The sequence below is a fragment of the Rhinolophus hipposideros genome (assembly GCF_964194185.1).
Source record: "Rhinolophus hipposideros genome assembly, chromosome: 3".
Classification (NCBI taxonomy): domain Eukaryota; kingdom Metazoa; phylum Chordata; class Mammalia; order Chiroptera; family Rhinolophidae; genus Rhinolophus; species Rhinolophus hipposideros.
Window position 1 is genome coordinate 66,616,552 of NC_138049.1, and position 21,362 is coordinate 66,637,913.

The 21,362-nt window shown below is 35.2% G+C and overlaps 1 protein-coding gene across 13 annotated transcripts in view; it reads left to right on the top strand.

Moving 5' to 3' along the window:
* The window catches only part of SNAP91 (synaptosome associated protein 91), a 139,161-nt gene that overhangs the window by 34,553 nt on the left and 83,246 nt on the right, over positions 1 to 21,362 (top strand). For all 13 annotated transcript variants that reach the window (XM_081040042.1, XM_081040041.1, XM_081040039.1 and 10 more), the window contains exons 3-8: positions 5,663 to 5,805; positions 6,471 to 6,546; positions 7,301 to 7,403; positions 9,204 to 9,297; positions 10,962 to 11,073; positions 17,540 to 17,646. In XM_081040042.1, coding sequence (XP_080896168.1) covers positions 5,663 to 5,805; positions 6,471 to 6,546; positions 7,301 to 7,403; positions 9,204 to 9,297; positions 10,962 to 11,073; positions 17,540 to 17,646 — 635 coding nt within the window. The remainder of the gene's footprint in view (positions 1 to 5,662; positions 5,806 to 6,470; positions 6,547 to 7,300; positions 7,404 to 9,203; positions 9,298 to 10,961; positions 11,074 to 17,539; positions 17,647 to 21,362) is intronic.

Consider the following 21,362-nt stretch of genomic DNA (forward strand, 5'->3'; position numbering starts at 1 on the left):
AAACTAACAATGTATTATAGACCTAACTATACAACCCTAAAACTATAAAGACTTCTAGAAAAGACATAGGAGAAAATGTTTATGACCTTGACTTAAGCAAAGATTAATTCTTAGATATGACAACAAAAGCATGATCCATAAAAGAAAAGCTTGATAAATAGGACTTCATAATTAAGAACTTCTGTTTTTTGAAAGCTACTGTTTGAGAGAATGAAATGAGAAGCCACAGATTTAGAGAAAGTATTTGCAAATCATATGTTAGAAGCCTTGATCTAGAATAACTTAATAATAAGAAACAATCCAATAAAAATGGGCAAAGGATATATAGCAATGGCAAATAAACTAATAAAAAGCATATGAAATAAATGCGCAACATCATTAGTCTTTAGGGAAATGCAAAGAAAAACCACCAGAGATACCATGTCACACCTATTAGAATGGGAAAAAACAAAACAAAACAAAAACAACTGTAATGTGCATGCACTGCTGGTGAGAAGATAACATGACGTGACCATTTTGGAAGTAGTTTGGCAACTAAATATTTGCTTTCAAATAACTTAAACATTTCACTCCTAGGCAATTACCCAAGGGAAATGAAAGCACATGTTCATAGAAATACTTGTGCACTAATGTTCATAGCAGCTTTACTTGTAATAACCAAAAACTGGAGTCTCCCAAATGTCCATTAATAGGTGAATGGAAAAAAAAGCTTTGGTATGTCCATATAACAAATACACGTCATCAATAAAAAGGAATGAACTAGTGATACATGCAACAACCAGATGAATCTCAAAATAATTATGCTGAGAAAAAGAAGCCAGACTTCTCCCCTACCCACCCCCACTCCCAAAAGCATGATTCTCTTTATAGAAAATTTAGAAAATGCAAACTAATGTATATTGGCTGACAGCAAATTGGTGATTACTAAGGGACAATGGGAGGAGAATGGGGAGGAGTAAGGAAAAAAGAATTATAAAAGGGATTGAGGAAATCTTTGGAGGCGATGGGTATGTTCATGATCTAGATTTTGCTGATAGTTTTATGGGTGCATATGTTTGTCAAAATGTAGCAAATAGTGTACTTTAAATACGTGCAGGTTTTAGTATGTCAATTATACTTCAATAAAACTTGTTAAAACTACCAAAAAGATATCTATATCCCCAAGTTTAACTAAAACTTTGAAGTCTAAGGATTTCAAATATGACAGATATTTAGCATTTAGATTCTCACAATTTTTAGTATTTTTTGTATATTTATGTTTATGCTTTGTTTAATTTTTTTGAAATTCTTTAAATGGAAACGCTTCAATTAGTGAGGGAGTAAAGCAGTAGAAACTCATAAACTACTGGTAAAAATATACAAGAATTTACTAGTAAATTGGTGCAATCACTATGTAAAAACATTTCGTAAAGTTAAATATGTGCATACCCTACAAAACTAGCAATTGTCTTTTTAGGTATATACCAACAATAGCAGCTCTCAAACTGGTCCGAGGACTTTTTTGTACTCTTAAATTATTGAGGAATTCAAAGAGCTTTTGTTTACATGAGTTATACCTCAAGATATTTACTCTATTAGAAATCAAAACTGAGAAAGTTTAAAAATATTTTTCATGTTAAAATAACTAATAAATCTATTGACATTTTAAAACAAATAATACTTTTAAGGAAAGTAATTATTTTCCAAAACAAAAAATACAGTGAGAAGAGTGATATGATTTTATTTCTTTACATATCTCTTTAATATCTTGTTTAATAGAAGACGGATGGATGCTTATATCTGTTTCTGTATCCAATCTGTTGGATTATTTATATTGCTTTAGTTAATGTATATAAGGAAAATATGACCTCACACAGATATACAGTTGAAAAACTTAGTAGCCTTTTCAGAAAATTGGGGATATTCTTCTTTGATAGGACACCATAACTTTCTAAGTGGTAGTTTCTTAAATTTAAATTGCAATGTTGAATCTGAAACTATGTCAGTGAACTTTTTACTCTGCCATTAAAATCCAACTTTTATACTCTGTTATATTAAAATCCGTTCTCATTGGTCTGTCTGTACTTTGAATGAATTGAATGCGTTATTTTAAGTGTAACAGCTACACTAATCATTTGGAAAATACTAGTTCACTGAGTTATTCACAGCTTCCAAAATTTTGACACTTTTCATTATATAATATCAACAAATGATACTCATTAATGTCATCAGTGACCTTATGAGAAAAGTGTTAAAGAACTGGAAAATTATCAGGATTACGGTTGCAGACACAAGTTTTCTAAAATTCTAGCTTTTACTTGAAAGATTACATTTTATCATTGGCAACAAGTGCTGTCATTCTTTTTTCTTTTTGAAGTGACAACTCACTTTCTTTATTTTCAAGAAAATAAGTCTGAATCACCATTTGTTTGAAGTCTGTCAATCAGTCTTTAAAGTACAGTAGTCTATGACAAAAGTGGCTAGTTCAGCTCACAGTTCAATCACATGATTGCTTATCCTGGAGACAGCCATTGATTTTTGTTATACATCAGAAGTGCTTTGTGCATACTTTCTACTTAGTGACAGAACAGGGTGGGCAGATATTTTCTATGAAGGGTCAGACAGTAAATACTTTAGGCTTTGGTAGCACTTTCCTAGTTGTACATTCTGTTCTTGGGAATCAGCTTGTTAAGATTTTCTGTAATGTTTGACCCTGGGGACTCCCAATTGCTTCTTGAAATTTTTGAAGCTCTCTTCTTAGTTGGCTTCCACAATTTCACTTTCCTGGGCTTCTCTTTACCATTCTGACTGTTCTTTCACTTATGTTTCTTCCATTCGTCTCTTAAATGTTGGTCTTTCTTTTCTTTGATTCTTACTTCTTTTCTTATGTATAACATACAATTTTCATGATCTTTGCGTGATCTGTGGGTACTTCTTCTACTTTGAGCTCCAGTTTCGTTGCCGATCACTCCCAAATTTGTATCTAGGCCAAATGTTTCTCCTGAGCTTTAGAATATGCTTCCAGTCTCCTATCAGACACCTCGAATTAGCTCTCCAACAGCAACCTCAAATGTATCATGTCCAAAATAGTTTATCTCCTTTGAAAACAACTTTCCTCCTATTTCAGTAAAAAACATTTATAGGACCCCCAAACCAGAAACCATGATTTGTTCAGGATTCCTTTTCCCTTCACCTCTTAATATCTATTTACTCACCTGTAAATCCTGTCAATTGTACCTCCTAAATACCTTTCTGCTCCATTCATTATCTCTTCCACCTCCACTGCTATTTCATTAGTTTAGGTTCTTCTCATCTCTTTGTCTCAACTGAGCTTTCTAACTTAACCATTTTTCTGTCTTGTAATATCTCTAGGCAAAGATGATTATTCCTTATCCTGTGCTTCTGTTTACTTTGCAGATAGTATGTATCAGTTGCTGAATAATGTGGTTGACTGTAAAAATGAAATTTTATTGATACCTTTCCAGGGTAGCCCCTTAGTCTGTAGAGTCCAAACTCTTTAATGTCACGAGTGAGATCCCTCACTGGCCATTCCCTAGCTCTTAAGTTCCTGCCCACACCCAGCCCCCAGACCACCACAGTTCTCCAAGGACATAACACCTCTTATGGGAGTGTTTTTGCATATTTACTAAAAATGTACTTCTCACTCCTCTCTCGTGTCATAGTTGACTTTAGGGTCTTCCCATGGAGTCCTTCCTAATAACCCACTGTGTTCTCATAATGCAGTATACTCTATGAATAACATATTTACAAACATTTATTTTGGTTGCCTACTTTTTTCAGACCATTTGCTATCCAATAATAGCCCTGAGAGGTAGTAATTACTACCCCCATTTAAAAGAGACATTAAGGAATTTGCCCAGAGTCACACTTCTAGGCAGGTGCTGAGTTCTGGATGGGCTCTTTCTGCTCTATTATTGCCTCTCTTTACTCATCTCTTATAGGAATTTCTCTGTTATCTGAATGTTATCTGTTATCTGTTATCTGTTGTCTCCTCTGACCAGCACTACATTTCTATATCTCCAGAGCTCAGTTCAATAAATAAACAAATAGAGGATTTTATAACTAACACAGGATTTCAAGTATAAAATGGTCCCATGATATAGTCTCAGAAAACAATGTTATAATGTAGTGCTTTTTCTTTTTCAAGTAACTTCATATTTTGGGCTAAAATGTGGGTTTTGTACATTTTTTCAACAAATTTTTATTGCGCATAGTGCTCTGAGAAGTGCTGCCCAGGAACAGACATTGATATGACTGTTTGCATCCTCAAGGGGCTTTGATATCATAGGAACTTATGACACATACACATCTAATCTGAACATCCAGCAAGAACAAAATGCCGCAGGTTTTAAAGCAGAGGGAGGTCACTTGGGGCTGTATTTAAAAGGGACTGGGAAAGATTTCTTGAAGGATGGATAGCATTCCAATAAAGGAAAATATTGAGGGAGGGGTGTTAAGGGGATAGGAATGATGACTGGAATTTTTAAAAAATATATAAAGTAAGAAATAGGCCTGGTTTGGTCCATTTATAATTCACAACAATTATTGATACCCTTTAGTCTAGAAGTTAAGAGCTATTTCAGTGATGGAATATCAGCTTTTTAAACCTTGTTATAAAATAGAGAAATGCATAAAACAAATGCACAGTTTAATGATTACTGAGTATGGATTTTGAGTAAGGAAAAACATGGGTTTGTCTCTGTATTTGTTGTGTGGGATTTCTTAGGAACTGGGTATCATGCGCAGTTCTCTGCATGGCAGGTATTGCCTGCAAAAGAAATCATAGGGTATTGTTTTCTCTGACATCCTCGCTGCCTCAGTGTGGCTTAGCTTCTCTTCTTAGCACATGATCTTTGGTTATCTCAGCTAACTTTTTGACAGCACCACCATGTTTTCTGAGTGCTAGGCAGCCCCTCTTGGCCACTATATAAAATAATTTTTCCTGAGATACACCTGGAATCATACTGATTATATGTAGATGTGGATGGTGAGTGTATTTTAAAAGTTTACTCTCTTAGCAATTCAAGTCAAATTATAGTAATTTAGTGCATGCATGATGTTCTGTAAAAGATTAGATGGTTGCAGTAGAATTCTTTCCTGTTTTACTTGCCATTTGCTCTCATTCTGCCACTTACAAAGACAAGTGTATTTATTAGCATATGTCAAGATTGTATTTATTAGCATCTATCAAGATTAAAATCCAAGTGAAGTATGCTTTTAGCTATAGTATTTCAAAAAAAATACATTCATGTTATTGACTTCAAATGGTGCATAGAGTAAGTGTCCACATATTTGAAGCAATTGTGCTTGGAGGGAAAACAAAGAAGATTAATATGAGGCTTAGCTTTCCTGGAGTTTGTAATTTTCAAAAATGGCATTGGTATCAGAAAAGAGATAAATGACATCAGAAAAGGGTACAGAAGAGGATTCAATAGAAAAGATAAGTTCAAGAGAAAACAAATACATTGGGTAACAAATATATTTATGTATCCACAAAAATATGTGTGAAAATATTACAGTTTAATTCTTTTACATTTTATGAGCTATTGTCAAAGCAATTTCAGATTCATATTTTAGTAAATAGGTTTAAAAATTTTTAATTTGAAATGAATTTTTGTATGTAACAATTAATACCATTAATTGATATCTTCTATTTTCATAGATTTGATCCAGGCTACCAATGAGACCAATGTTAATATTCCTCAGATGGCCGACACGCTCTTTGAGCGGGCAACAAACAGTAGCTGGGTGGTTGTATTTAAAGCTTTAGTCACAACACATCATCTCATGGTGCACGGAAATGAGGTAAACTAAGTAAACTTCTCTTTCCTTGATGGAGGAGGGAGGCTTTTACGGAAGAGTATGGTGATGACTTAAGGCACTTTGCATTTCCACCAATTGGGAGAAAAAGGGAAAATCTATGGTTGAAAATCATCTAGAGTACAATTTTAATCTTCTATTTAGCTATTTTCAAAAAATGAAAATTAAGTTAGGCATTTTCTTGGATTGAACTATTGAATATTACTGGTGCCTAAAATGTATGTACCATGTAAATATATTAGTGGGCAAAAATGTTAGGAGAAAGGAACAATAAGATTGTTTTTCCCATGAGAAATATTCCTTGTACCTTTAACTGAAAATTGCTGTTATAAAAATGTTTAATTTTGGAAAATATTAATAAAATAAAAATTACCCATTTTATATGGGATGCTTACTGAGTCCTATTAAATTGCAGTGTTTCTGTTATATACAGAAATGAAAGATCATATAATTTAATTCTAATTCAGTGAGTTTTATTTAGTCTTTTATTCCTCCCTCAGAGAAAGCAGACTAGGAAGCTTCATAACTGAAAGAAAAGAGATCATAGTGAGAATGTGTAAAAAATAAAAAAATTCCCTTTAGAATCAGAAATTATTTAAAGGTATGATTTGAGAATATTGTTGTTTAATTCTAGTATTTTTGTTTTTCAGAGATTTATTCAGTATTTGGCCTCTAGAAATACACTATTCAATCTCAGCAATTTTTTGGACAAAAGTGGATCCCATGGTGAGAATACTTATGTTTTATTATTTTGTTGCTAATGTTTTTGATGCAGATTATTTTTATTTTTGAAGTGAGGTTATTAATCCAAAATCATTGTAATTGATAGTTCCCCTGGGTGCTTATGAAAAAGTGTAAAAGCATATAGTTTAGTGGTTTTAAAATATTTTGTTGTTAGATAACTTCACATATAAATTATATGTTGATTTTACGTGTGTCTTTTTCAGTGTTTACCTTAAAAAGTAGATATGTTAGACCCACAGTTGTTTGTTTATGAAGGTGCAGGAAGCAATGAAATGAAAGATACTTTGTGAATTGAAAAAAAAAAGATTCCAGTCTTAAAGAAATGTTCATTATAACTTAATAAAATTCGAATTGCAATCATTTGTTCATTCGTCATATTTACAGGTTGCTATTATGTGTGAGACAAGCACACACCAAGGAAGTGGATAGTTTTCAGAGAGCTACACTTGTTAAGTCTGAAACAGGCGGTTATTTGAAACAGTGAACAAAAATGCAAGGAGAAATCAGAGCAGTCTGTACAAGGAAGGTAGCATAACTTATCTGAATATTCCTGGAATGTCTCATGCCAAAAGTATTTTTTCCTGTAGTAGGATTTTAAATGAGGCCTATCTGATAACACTTATTGACCTCATTCTAGAATTATTTACATTTAGGGAGTTAAAAAAATTGATACTAAGCAAAGCACAATTGAAGGTATTTTATTAATTAGTTTAATTTCTTCTGCTCCATCCCCCAGGTTATGATATGTCTACCTTTATAAGGCGCTATAGTAGATATTTGAATGAAAAGGCTTTCTCTTACAGACAGATGGCATTTGATTTTGCCAGAGTGAAAAAAGGGTATGTTTTGTTCTTTCTTATATGAACTTATTTGAGCAGAATAAGTTTTTGAAGCAGCCTTTATTTTAACTAAGCTTAAATGCCAACTAATTTTGTTTATGAAGGACAAGTTTACAATCACCCGAAAAAAGAAACTTGATTAATAATATTATAAAAGTTAGCTTTGAGGTTGCAATATGCATACCTTATTTATATTTTCATGCAGGAAATCTGTCTTTCTGATCAGAGCTGACATGGCATAACTTTATTTGTTTAAATGAATGCACAATTCTTAAAAACACATATACCTTTAAATTTTAAATGGGGAGAATTTAAATATAGTTCATTTAGAAGTACAGTAGGTATAGATCACAAAAGTTATTTCAATGTATTTTGGTTGAGGTGAAACTGAACTGTGTATACAGTAGAGATCTGTTTTTGAGAGGTCATACCATCCTAGAATTTCACACGTGTGCATGCATGCCCATACACACACTATAATTGTACTAATCATTAATACTAACCATTAATTAAGCCTCATTGAAAATTTGCATTTTAATTAATAATTAACATGTATTTCCCTCTAAAAAGATGTTTGAATTTAATCACAAGTGTTCAGCCAAAAGTTTGTGCAAATCTTGTATCTGTTCCTAACTTGAAATAATGACAAGGTGTTGTAGGTGTACGAGGCTTAATATTTTAGTCTCAAGAATCCACACAGAAAGCTAAATTCTATTTTCCTAATAGCTCACCTAACCTTAACTTTGAGCTTGTTTTTTATCATGGTAGTAAACAATATAAACTTGCTTATTTAAAATAAATTGATTTCGTGTGGATGACCATTTTATAAAATTACAGAATTGTACACCTGAAACCTATGTAACTTTACTTACACTTGTCACCCCAATAAACTTTAATTTTTTAAAAATAAGATTTTTACTTCTTCCCCTTCTTATTAGAGATTATTCCAGTTCATACACCATCCGCTGACTTTTAACATAGCCCTGGGCAACCATTGTTGATGTTCCCACCTGCATTGTGGCCTCTCTACCACAGGTCCACAGCCTTCTTAGAAACTTCTGCACCTGTTCATGGGCACGTAAGGACAGTTTGGGGTGCTTTCCCTACCGCTGAAGTGGGAAAGACCCTGAAAGTTGTCATTATCAGCCTGTTCACTTCACTTCGGTGTTTTCCTCAGCTACTTCAGTGCTGCGAATCCTTGACCATCACTGGATACAGGGACTCCCTAAGAGACCTGTGGGTGATACGGGGTTCAGTGCCCTCTCTGACACACCCTCCACCACTAACCTCCAGTTGTGATCTCTACAGCTAGTGAAGCTCTTAGCTCCTTATGGCCAAACTACGCACATCCACATGCATGTTTCTTCACTGATGCTTCATAGTGTAACGTCTGTACTCCCAGTCCTACAGGTTTGGAAGACTTCTAAGACATGTTTTCACTCCCTTTCTCAGAAACACACTGACATTTAGGAAACTTGCATTTTTAATAGTATTATCTCTGTTATAGATTTAGAAAAATCCTTTCAGAAATTCAGCTGACCTCTTTTATCCAGACCACACTGCTTTCTTCCCAAAGGCAGTGCAGATGTGAAAGAAAGCATTGCCTGTGTGGTTGAAGAAAGAGAACAGATAAGAGGAAGTAGAATAGAGAGGGAAGTCGAATATAACCTCTTCGGGTCTCAAAATAATCCCACAAAATTAACGAGGAAATAGGGGAAAAACAGCTTAGAACAATGCATGTGGTCTTGAATTTTCCATATACGAGGAAGTTTTATCTTTCTCTTTTTAAAAAAATTGTAGGGCTGATGGCGTAATGAGGACAATGGCTCCTGAGAAGCTACTGAAGAGTATGCCAATACTACAGGGGCAGATTGATGCACTGCTTGAATTTGATGTATGTATCTCACTGGCAAGCGTTTCTCACACAATCAATATTGTCTTTTATTTGAAGGTGGGCTCTAGATAAAGCTGGGAATATCCTCAGGAAGCAGATTTTGATCTCCCTCATTGAAACGAATTAAATAAACACTTAGTTTAGGCTGTTAGCACAGTAGAGATGATTTGGGCTGCCCAGATTGTCTGAGCAGTTTACCGGGTATTTACTTAAATCATGGAAAAACATCAGCGATGTGTTCTTGGAACCCCATGTTTGGAGCAGGATGGTAGTGGCCTATTGTGTTCGAGAGGATGTAGCTGCAAATGTACGTTCAGGAAGCTAAGCAACGCCACCTGCTGTTAGAAGCCATTTTATAGAGACTGCTTAAATGATATTGTCCACCAAAGAGAATTATTTTTGTTCTTTCTTGGTCCTTCTTCTTGGCAATACCAACATGACTGGTCTCTTAAAACTATACCTGTATCTTGGTTGTGGTAGTAAATACACTAACCTCACATGTGATAAGACTGCATAAAACTGAACACACACACACATACACACACACATACATACACACACACACAATGAACACAAGTAAAATAGAGGGAATCTGAATAAGACTGGTAGATTGTATCAATATCAATATCCTGGCTGTGATATTGTACTATAGTTTTACAAGATATTACCATTGGGAGAAAATGGGTAGATGGTACATGAGAATCTCTATATTTTTTACAACTGCATATGGATTTACAGTTATTTCATGATAACAAGTTTAAATAAACATCTGATTCATTAAAATAAAATATTCTGACATGTAGTAAGATTCTTAACTCACATTGTTAGCTTTCCTCTATTTTGGTGGTTGTTTAAAGCAATTTTCCTCAAATATTAATAACTTAAAGTCTGTTACAGTTGCATGGTTTAATCTATAATTGAGCCTTAGTCACAACACCCAGCTCCTATGACATTTCAGTAAAAGCAGCAAATCATCTTGTTTTTTGACAGATGATACAGTAAGGACTTCACTAGGTATTTATGGAATTACTTCTCTCAACTTTGTTTTTCTTTTTGCGCATTTATTCTTGTTTGCCTTTCTTGCCCTTAGTAATGGTACTACTATCTTAAAGGAGAAAAGTCATAAAGGGAAAAAGAACAGAGCTTGAGAAGTTGTGGACAAGGATTGGGGGATTCTTCTTCTTTGTGTTGGTGATTAGAGTATTTGGCGGATGGGTTAATGCTGTGAGTCTCAAGAATTGTTTCAGGGGCAGCTGGTAACCTATTCCCCATGCTATGCTTCCTCACTGAGTCACTGCAGGCCCCTGGAGCCCGAACCCTTCCTCAGAGAATATTCCGTAGGGGAATTAGAAGAATGTAATGTGACATAGTAAAAGCAAAAAACGAGTGGATGTTCAAAAGCTGGATTTGAGTAATCTATAGCTCACTGATCAAATAGAATGTATGTGTCTTATAATTAATAGGACTCACTTCATTGTATTAAATTGAAGCAAAAAAAAATGAAATCTATCTTTTGATATTGGTAGGGTTACTAAAAGAATTATACAACATTTATAGAATATGAATGAATTTCTTAGTAATCATTTAAGATATTTTAATGTGCTCTGAGAAAAACTGTCATTTGATGATATAATTTAACATATTAAATTTTCATTTCCTTCTAGGTGCATCCAAATGAGCTAACAAATGGTGTCATAAATGCTGCATTTATGCTTCTTTTCAAAGATCTTATCAAACTTTTTGCTTGCTACAATGATGGAGTTATTAACTTACTTGGTAGGTAGAACTACTGAATGGTATCTTTGAATAAAGACATAAGAATGCAAAGATTTGGATACTGCAGGCGAAATACATAAAAATCTAAATGTATAATTCATTCAGGTCCCATTTATCTGTGGATTCTGACATCAGTCAAGATTAAGTGCGGGAAACGGAAAGCACTCTAGACGTTTTAAGGAGGAAGGGATTTCATACAGGGATTTTCGTGCTTATGAAATTCTAGAATGCCTGAAGGAGTAGGTTCTAGGTTTGTGTCTTGGAATAAGTCCCATAACAATAAATAACTGCTCATCTCTGCTAACAGCTACCACTGATACCACATCCTGGGGATGTGCAGGAAACGAGAAGCCACGTCATTAATAGTGAGAGGGGCCACTTTCGCTCCTAGATTCTCAGACCCATGTACTCTAGCTGTGGTGAACAGTGTACCATATACTGATCAACAGTTCAGAGTACATACTAGAATCCCTGACTTCTTAAAGTATATTTATAGAGCAGGTTTGAAATGAATTCTTCTGCAAACCATTTCATCATTATGTAAGGCCAGCTACTTCTGGACTGATGGGATTCGTGCTAAGACTGATGAATTCTGTGGGGTGAGTCTGTTGTCTCACTTCTTGTGCAGTAAAAATAGAGGCAGTGTTGTGTGAGATACCATGATGGTGAGTAATTCCCCAGATGGTGGTTCTGGCAGAGCAACATGAGCAGAGATGGTAAATCCATATCCAGGATAAACTGTCTGTTACAGTATAGAGATTGCTTCTCTCCTCCCTAGGAATTAATCCTTATCCTGTTACCTGGTGGATGACTCCATACTCCCTGGAGTATAATGCTATGGTGGAAGTGCAGCATTGATCTTGAATTTGGACAGACTAAGACTTAGCAATGATAGCGCATATATCAGCCCGTGTTGTTGAACCTATTCATAGCCTCCATTTCTGATATAATGGACACGTCGTTCATCAACCTATAGATCCCTCCTAGCCTCCAATTACTGAGAGCCTTTCTGTGCTGTATATGCCCTTTGGTCTGCATTTGCAAGGGATGAAAATAGTCTCATGCTCTTGATTCAGTTTGAAAGGTCTATCCACTACCTTTTCTCAAGACTGTCTTCCACCAATCTTCCAATGTTATGTTTTCCAAGTCCGTGGTTATCCAGGCCAGCAGTTAGTTACTGCACATATTTTCCTGTAGTTCCATACATCTCACCATCTTCCCTTCAACATAAAGTGGAAAATCAGATAGATATATTGCTTGAAGCTTGGCTTATAATACAAGATTTCTTTCTACTGTCAAGGCCACTCCTTTGTGGGGATGTAATGATTCAGCAAACCTCTTCAGCTGGTGCCAGCATGAGAAACCATCTCCAAACCAAGTTTGAGGTCTATTTTTCTTCAGTTAGCTGGTGATAGGGAACTCCCCAGAGGTCATAGGTGTGATTTGAGGGAGAAATGTCAGTACAGAAGCGTAGGTACCCTGAGAATAAGAGCCATCTGTTCCTACAACCTACATGGGTATTCAGGATGTGCTTGAGGCTGATCTCTGATGTACAGCTTCAATGTCATGATGGAGCACTCGTGCACTTGTCCAACTTTATGGTTTGGTATAATACTTGAGATCTTACAATTACTTGATATTCTGTGGTCAGAATCTTACGTCTCTAGAAGCAAGCCAAGAGCAAATATTCCAAAGGGTGTCAGTTACTGTCTGAAGCAGCCGTGGCTCTGCTCCAAGGCACTGGAGCTTCTTCTACTTTCTTATCCTATTCTAGTGTGCCAGAGGCATTCTGCAGCATTCGGGTCTGCTGCCAGCAACTTGAGTGCCTTCAGATCTGCTGGAACAAAGGCCCGTGTGGCCCCAGTTTGGAGCAGTTGCAGAGCCTTCCCTTCATCTGGACCCTATTTATGTTTGACACCATAGCAGATACTCTATTTAGAGCAATACGTGCTTGTGTACAAGTTACCACCAAAACCACAAAAGCTTAGCAAACTTTTGCTTGCGTTTTAGTTATAGGGAGGACAAGGTGTAGTAATTTGTCTTGCACACAAAGGGGACTTTTGGACCTCCAGAAACTTCACTGAGGTATCAGGTCCCTGAACTTTCATAAATTCTATCTCTTACCCTTTGATTTGCATGTGTCTTATCAAGGCTCCTAGCATACCTGAAATTCTTGCCCACTAGATACAAGCAGCCTAATGTCATCAAAGTGATATCCCCTGGGATTATGACAGCTAGAGAAGTTGATATCCTTGAAATAAGACAGTGAGAGTATACTGGCATCCCTGCAAGATGAAAGCTAACTACTTTTGATGGGGTCTGTTTATTGGGATAGAGATAAAAGAATTTGCTAGTTTGATAGCTGCCTGTCGGGAACTGTGCTGATTTTACATTGCTAAGGCGGACATTATCTGGACCTCTGCAAGTAGGGGGTGATCACTGATTAAGTTTACAGTAACCTACTGTTAATCTCTACAGTCTATTCATCTTTTGTACAAACCAGATATTCAGGTTAACTGGAGATATGATGGAATGCTCGCCCTGTATCTTTGCAGAGATTAGGAAACCAATGGGAGGATTTTGCTAGTTTCAAAGTATATCTATTCCAACTATACATAAAATTGGGGAAATAACCACAGATATTTTCATGCACCCACTGGACAGAGTTTTCCTTTATCCCCTAATCCTCATGAAACCTCTGCTGAGATTGATAGAACGTAAGTGACATTTTGGGTCCCCACTGAGTAGCATCAGCTTCGTGAGTCCCTGAAAAGTATGTCCCTTTCCCCTGTGCATAGTCACTCTGATAATGGTTCCTTTACAGGAGATGAAAAAGAGCCTTGGCTATGCTTCTAGGATCTTCCTCAAGAATACTTGGAGGGCTTATTGAAATTCAGGTTGCTAGACCCTAACCCAGAGTTTCTAATTCAGTAGGTCTGGGGAAGGGCCTGAGAATTTGTATTTCTAATAAGGTCCTGAGCAGGGCTACTGCTGCTGGTCTGGGGACTTCAGTTTGTAAACCAGTGTGTTAGAGCCACTTCTAGGTGCTCAGGCTAGCATTTTGAATCCCCACTTTTTGGTATGTTCACCCAAATTGATAGATGATGAATTACACTCTAAAATCTAATATAATAATCCTTGATTTCTGCTCAGAAGAGGGAAAAAATACAAGACGCCCAGTTAAATTTGTATTCAGATCAACATAAATGACTTTCTTTGTATTAATACATGCAATATTGGGGACATGCGCATACTAAAAATTATTTGTTATTTACAATTTAAATTTAACGTAGTGTCTTGCATTTTGTCTGACAATCCTATTGCGAACATAAATTTACAAAATCTTGCACTTCTTTTAGTATGTATATTTTTTCCTCCTGGGTCAGATTTTGTGCTGGTCTCCCTCAAGCATGCTGGAATTGCTGGATTCTAATTTCATTCTAGGTACTGAGGCACTTCGCAGGCGGAAGGGGTAAGAAGTAGAGAGATAGGGCATGAGGAGAATTTTGATTCCCTCATGAGAGGTGGGTTATTTACAGGCTCTCCAAGGTAGGCAGGACCAGCTTCTTGAAATTGAGAGGGAGAAGATTTTTCCAGCATGTATAGCTCATTTGGGTTAAAATCTACCCAAGGGTTTTTTTTCCAGTTTTCTTTCATAATTAATATCTTAACTTTCACAAAGGAGACCATGGTGAGGCTGGAAATTTCACTTACCCACATATGTTATAATTTGGCAGCTCATGAGATTAGACGCTCTATCTGACTTTCAGCTGTGACAGCCCTGTGTCTGCAAGAGTTAAGGTTATTTTAGGGAAGCTTAAAGTACCCCAGTCTGAATGGAGCCTTGAGTCAATAATTTAAAATCTTGTGTTCTCATTTTCCTTTTAAGCTTTCCAGTAAAGAGCAGCCATCCACACACGGTTCTGCTTGCCTTGTTCCCATCATGGTGGTGTGTCCCAGCAGTTACTTGGTTTGATAAGCTTCATTCCGGGTGTTCATTTCAGAAAATGATAGATGATCATTTAAGTAATTATTTTGCTCCTGTGCAGCACAGACTATGAGACTCCAATTTTCCAATAGCTGCAGGTGCTCATCACTGCCTCAAAATCCAATCGGATTACATCTCTAATCCCAGATTCCCATTTTTGAGGGTCTGATTTCTACAATCACTTCTTGTACTTAGTACTATTGTCTGTTCAAGAAACAGAAACCAATCTACATATTCTAAATAAAAGGGATTTAATAAAGGGAGTTGTGTACTTATGTAATTATTGGAAGCCTACAGGAACTGGTTCTAAACTCAGCCTCCTGAGATGACTACTGAAATAGTAAATTCTTACACACTAGGGATGCGACTACTGAGGCCACCTCTTTAATATATGCTAAAAACAAGAAGCTGCCGCTACCACCTCTGCTGCTTTGCAACCCTAGGAAACTGGAGAATGGATCCCAGAAGCTATAATCCAGGTGGTAGGGAGCCAGATTAAGTGGCTATGACCATAATCATTACTCCTCAAAACCCAGGAAGCTGGTGGGTAGATTGTAGAATGCTGCCAAAAGATAATCTCACATTTCCAGGATCATAAAAGTTGTGTTAAGAAGCAGCTAAAAAGGTACAGGAAAGACAAGCTTCTGCCTCAGTTTCACCTTCCAGATCTTCCACAGGTCTGTCTGACTTGCAGAACTAAATTTTCGTCCAGAACCCTGCCTTCCATGAGTCTAGGGGAAAAAATAGAATGGAGGTTTTTGAGCCAATCACCCACATTGCATACAGTGCTCTTGGAGGTTTTACCTTCAGTGGGGAAAGATTGTTGTCCATAATATGCAGTTCAAAACCAGTTACCTTTATTTCAGGTGGGAGAGTTTATCGGTAATCCAAATAAAACAGATTTTCCCATTTTCATTTCCTGACTGATCTTACTCTTCCGTATCTCTCCTAAATGTGAGCTTTTGCTAAAGTTAATTTCTAGTCATCTACCGTTCCCTTTCTGTAGTATGTTCTTCACTGGAAAACCTATTATCTCCATTATTATGAGTCCCAAATCTATTATTTCAGTCCTTGCCTTTATTCTGATCTTTAGTTTTGCATGAAAGTATGTTTTACCAGAATAAGTCCTTATTTTCAAAAGTTTAAACTAAAAAAGATTTGTTCCTTTATCATGTCACAATTCTATCTGTATCATTAAAAACCAGGATAGAGTGGAAGAAGAAAGTATCCTTAGATTTGGCCATTTTTTAAAAGACTCACTTCCTTCTCAAATCTTTACATGTAGAACACAGCATGTGTTTATTTTCTTGATCTTTTTGCTTCCCTTGAGTACCCTACAGGGGTGGTCCGTGCCAAACGTAAAATTACGAAAAGACTGTCAACAGGAGTAGCTACCCTCAATAATTAGTTCTTTGTGTAATTATATATTATTAAACCTTTCTTGAAAAAATTAAAAATACTTTTGAGCTAGTAAAATTACATGCTGAATGAAATCAAGGACTTTAAAGTATGGGAGAATACAAAAATAGCATGTGTTTAACCATGTGCCGATATTAAATAATGAAGATACTGAGTCATCGGTTGTGACCCACGTTGCCTTTATTCTGTTGTAGACGTTGGCCTACTATATCTCCATCTGCAGTGTCAATAATTATTGACTGAGTGACTTAATGAATGACTGGCTGGCAAAAACACTGATAAACTGCTGGTTTTCTTCAAAACTGTGAAGAAAAATACACTCTCGTGCTGCAATTGTAATGGAGCTTAGTGTAATATACCTTAGTGACTGTGAAGTCTAATCTAATCTTGGGAGTGCAGAAAAGAACAACAGCAAATGGATCCTCTGCTTTTCTGTCTAGAAAGCTACAGGTTGAGCAAGAGGATAGAATTATAGATTGGAAGGTCATGAAGAGTTTAGTAAACCAAATGTTTTTCACAAAACTTCACTATTTCATAACTAAAAGACACTTTATAATGTTTGAAAGAATTAATTTATGGTCAGTAAAGGAAGTATCAATTTATACAGAGTGTAGATAACTTAGAGAATTCTTTAATTCAGGGAACTTTATAGATGATTGCTTTATGATGTGTAAATTATTGGTTTATAGTGAGCTAGTAAAAAAATAAGAATGCTGTTGAATGCAGTCATAACTTTTGAGATTGTTATAAAGAATTTGATACTGTTTTCCAAAACAGAATACTGCTATATATGGGTCATGAATTGAATCTGTTGTGACAATTCTTATGTTCTTCTGCTTTAACTGTGTTTTCATTATTTAAATTGTTTCATGTGACATACCTTACAGCATAACACCTTTTTTAAACTACTTAGGTCCCCTTGTTTAGGTGCTTAGAACCTCATAGATTTTAGTGCCAAATGTTTTGATTCAAACATATTTAAGTTTTAAGTAATACTGTTAATATAAGCTTTAATAAAATCAAGTATAAAACTCTTTTCAAAATGTCCATCTCTTCTAGAAAAGTTTTTTGAAATGAAGAAAGGACAATGTAAAGATGCTCTAGAAATTTACAAACGATTTCTGACTAGAATGACAAGAGTTTCTGAATTTCTCAAAGTTGCAGAGGTAAGTAATATTAAGCTTTGTTGGGACTATGATTTTAAAATATTAGCTCATGTACCTGGAGTAACTGATAAAATTTGTAGTCTGGCAAGACATTCTGCCACAGAGTTACATTGTATTAGGGTTGGAAGTAACCTTAAAAATCATTTCATCCAACTTTTCATTCAGAGCTGTACTTTGCATTCCTACATCCCAATTAGATGATCATTCTATCTTCAAATAAAGGTTTCATGGATATGAGCTCATTTACTGCTTTGCAAGGTATCCATTCCTCCATTCTACCTAATGGTGATTTTTGATTGTAAGAAAGTGCTTACTTTTTACTGAACTCTAGAAAAGAGCCTTAGAAAAGTCTATCCACCATTCTTAGTGTATAAATGATAAATCATAAAATATCTGACCTTTCTTACTTGTCAATGATTGAAGCAATGAAGAAATAAAACATAAAATATAATAGATTTTGTAAAGTTTATAAATTGTTTCATAAGGATGTTTTTTATACGTAATCAAAATAGCTGTAACCATATAGTTGATGTTCTTGGGTTATCTGTAAGTTGGTCTTTTCTCTTATAAAATCCAATTATTGATTCATACTCATATTGGGAATTATGACATTGTTATTGTAGTTCTTTGGCAAGATGACAAATGGGTTTTTATCTTGCATGTCAACTAACTGATTGCTAGGACTGGCAGAGATACTCTGTGCAAGGGATTCTGAAGCTAAACATCAAAGCATACGATGTTTTGGACGTGGGCCATTCATGCCATGTTTTTGAGGATTTATGTGTTTGCTATTTTGAGGAGAGAGCACAGAATAAGCATATTATATATACAATTTCAAAAGCATTCTAGCCCATGTTATACTTTGAGTCTCATTTATTTGCAGGAATAATAATTGTCAAATTATTTATAATAATTGTTACATTATAAATTGACAGTATTGACAATATTTGACAATTATTATAATTGTCAAATTCAAATTCTGAGACCAAAATAATATTGTAAAATGCTACCTCTTCAGCTTTGATCCAGATGGCTTGTGATCAGAGTAAAATTATTTTTTTACGTAACATGGGAAACAAAAGGTAAAGATTAGCTTATGTAAATTACATACACATTAAAGCATGTTCATGTTTGGTCTTTAAGGAAGGATAGAATTGCTTGAAACTTTTGCTTTTGCTGTTACACAAGTTTAATTTTTTGTATTTGGTATGATTTTCCCATGGTTTAACTGTAATTATCAACATAATATAGTAAAATTTGCCTGATTTCTTTCTGTGAAAATATCAATTATGCCTAAGCACCCAGAGCGGGTTATTTCATTGTTCCACTAATTCCTGGTGTGCATGCTTCCCAATTTTCTCATTTGTTATTGTTTATATCGGATAACTAAGGAGCTGGATATGTGACGTCTGGGATATGCATTTCTCTAATCAGCTTAATGATGCTGAGCTCAAGGTCTCCATGAGAAAAGGGGTAGTTGTTTATCAGTTCCTTCTATTGTTACATGTAAAATTTTACTTTGTGTCTCTTGACATTAGCATAGGCCCAATTCAGGCCATTGTAAATGAGAGCTACAAAAGTCAAGACATCATTTTGAGAGCCTATCTTTAAATAACTGAACAATAAATATTTTACTTATATTTGAACATTATAATTAATGTTTTATGGAATGGATATTAATTTACAAAATTATTTTTAATATAATAAACATTAAATTGCAATGGATAACCATAATCATTTGTGTTTTCTTTTACATTAAAATTACTTTGTTCATAATTTAAATGCTAATTGTTTGAATACCAGTGTTAGTGGATTGGTTATGATTAATTAATACAGAAATTTTGGACAAATGTACAAAGCTTCTTTCTCTTCCAGTTAGTATTCGTATAGTGTATGTGGATGTATGGACTCATACCCAATATCTATCCTGTAGTTAGTACCATTTGCCTAAAGAGTGTGTAGAAGACTTCCAGAATGTCATTTAAAAAATTCAGCTGTCTTGGGTATTCGGCAAATGTTAGCAATAAGTTGTTCATCATATTAAAAGAAATGTAGAGTAGTAGAATAATTTCTATGGAAATACTCAAATTTCCCAGAGGAATTTGTTGAAGTGCAGAAAACTTATCGTGTTTTGTATTATTAAAGAGTCATTGTCCCTCAGTATCCACAGAGGATTGATTCCAGGGCCCCCTACAGATACCAAAATCTGCAGATGCTCAAGTCCCTTATATAAAATGTCAAAGTGTTTGCCTATAAATTACACACATCCTCTCATATACTTTAAGTCGTCCGTAGATGACTTATAATATCTAATATAGTATAAATGCTATATAAATAGTTATACTGTATTCTTTAGGGAATAAGGGCAAGAAAAAAGAGCCTATACATGCTCAATGTAGACATAACCATCATAGACCTAACTACATACCTAGTACACATCAGCAACAGCTTAACTTTTTACTACAAATATTTTTGATCTATGATTGTTTGAATCCATGAATATGGAGGACTGACTGTATTAAAGACTCCTAAAGCAGGCAACTGAAGCTTTGTAAAATGTTGGTTTTACAGGTAACAGGCATTTCTACTGAACACACTTTCCTTTTATAGAACCAAGTTATTTTCAGTTTGCTATTTCAAGGTAAATACCACGTCGTAGGAGTTATGTCTCCCAGAATATTTGCAGACGCAAAGTGAGGAGATTTATGCAATACAATCACACCTCAGCTCAATCCTCTAATTACATTGTGGTTCAGAAGTTCAGGGTGGTAAAATTAGCAATGTCAAGGAAGAATTCCTAAATTGTGTCTTTAACCGAATTATCCATTTAATAGAAACACATCATCCTTTACCAAAGTGACTCTAATATTAGGGATCCATAATATATTTATTTAAATAATGCTGAATTCTCCCTGACTATTTTGTAAATACCAATTTGTACTTCTTAATCCCTTCACCTCTTCCAACCAGCTCCCCAACAGTCCTCCCTTGGCAGCCATCAGTTTGCTCTGTGTATTTATGAGTCTGTTTCAGTTTTGTTTTATTCTTTTATTTTATTCTTTATATTCCAAATACAAATGAAATCATGTGGTATTTGTCTTTCTCATTCTGACTTATTTCACTTAGCATAATACCCTCTAGGTCCATGCATATTGTTGCAATGGTATGTATAGTGCAAGGTGGGTACCAGACTAGTCAAGGGATCACTTCTTCAATTATGTAAATGTCTAACCACTATGCTGTACACCTGAAACTAATATAAAATAATATTGAATGCCAACTTTAGCTGAAACAAATTTTTTTAATATTTATATTTGTTACAATATAATAAAGAATGCCACCTTCATTCATATTAATATTTTAATGGATCATCTAAAGAGGCATTAAATATGGAGATAAATGGAATGAAGTTGCCTTAGTTTATAATTTCCATAATTTGTATAATAGAAGTGATTATAGGGAAGCATCAGTGGCTTCCCTAAAGCCAGAGTTCAGTCATTAGCAGTTAAAGTCTGTATTTTGGGGAGGAATCTCCAGAGTAAGTTGATTTAGTAAGTTGAGGGCCAGTGCTCCCTACACCAGTGGTTCTCCACAGTGGGCAGTTCTGTTCCCTCCTCCTCCCCAAGACACATCTGGAGACATTTTTGGTTGTAACTACCAAATAGATAGCAAAACAATAATAGTAGGGGAATTTAATACCCCACTTATATCAGTGG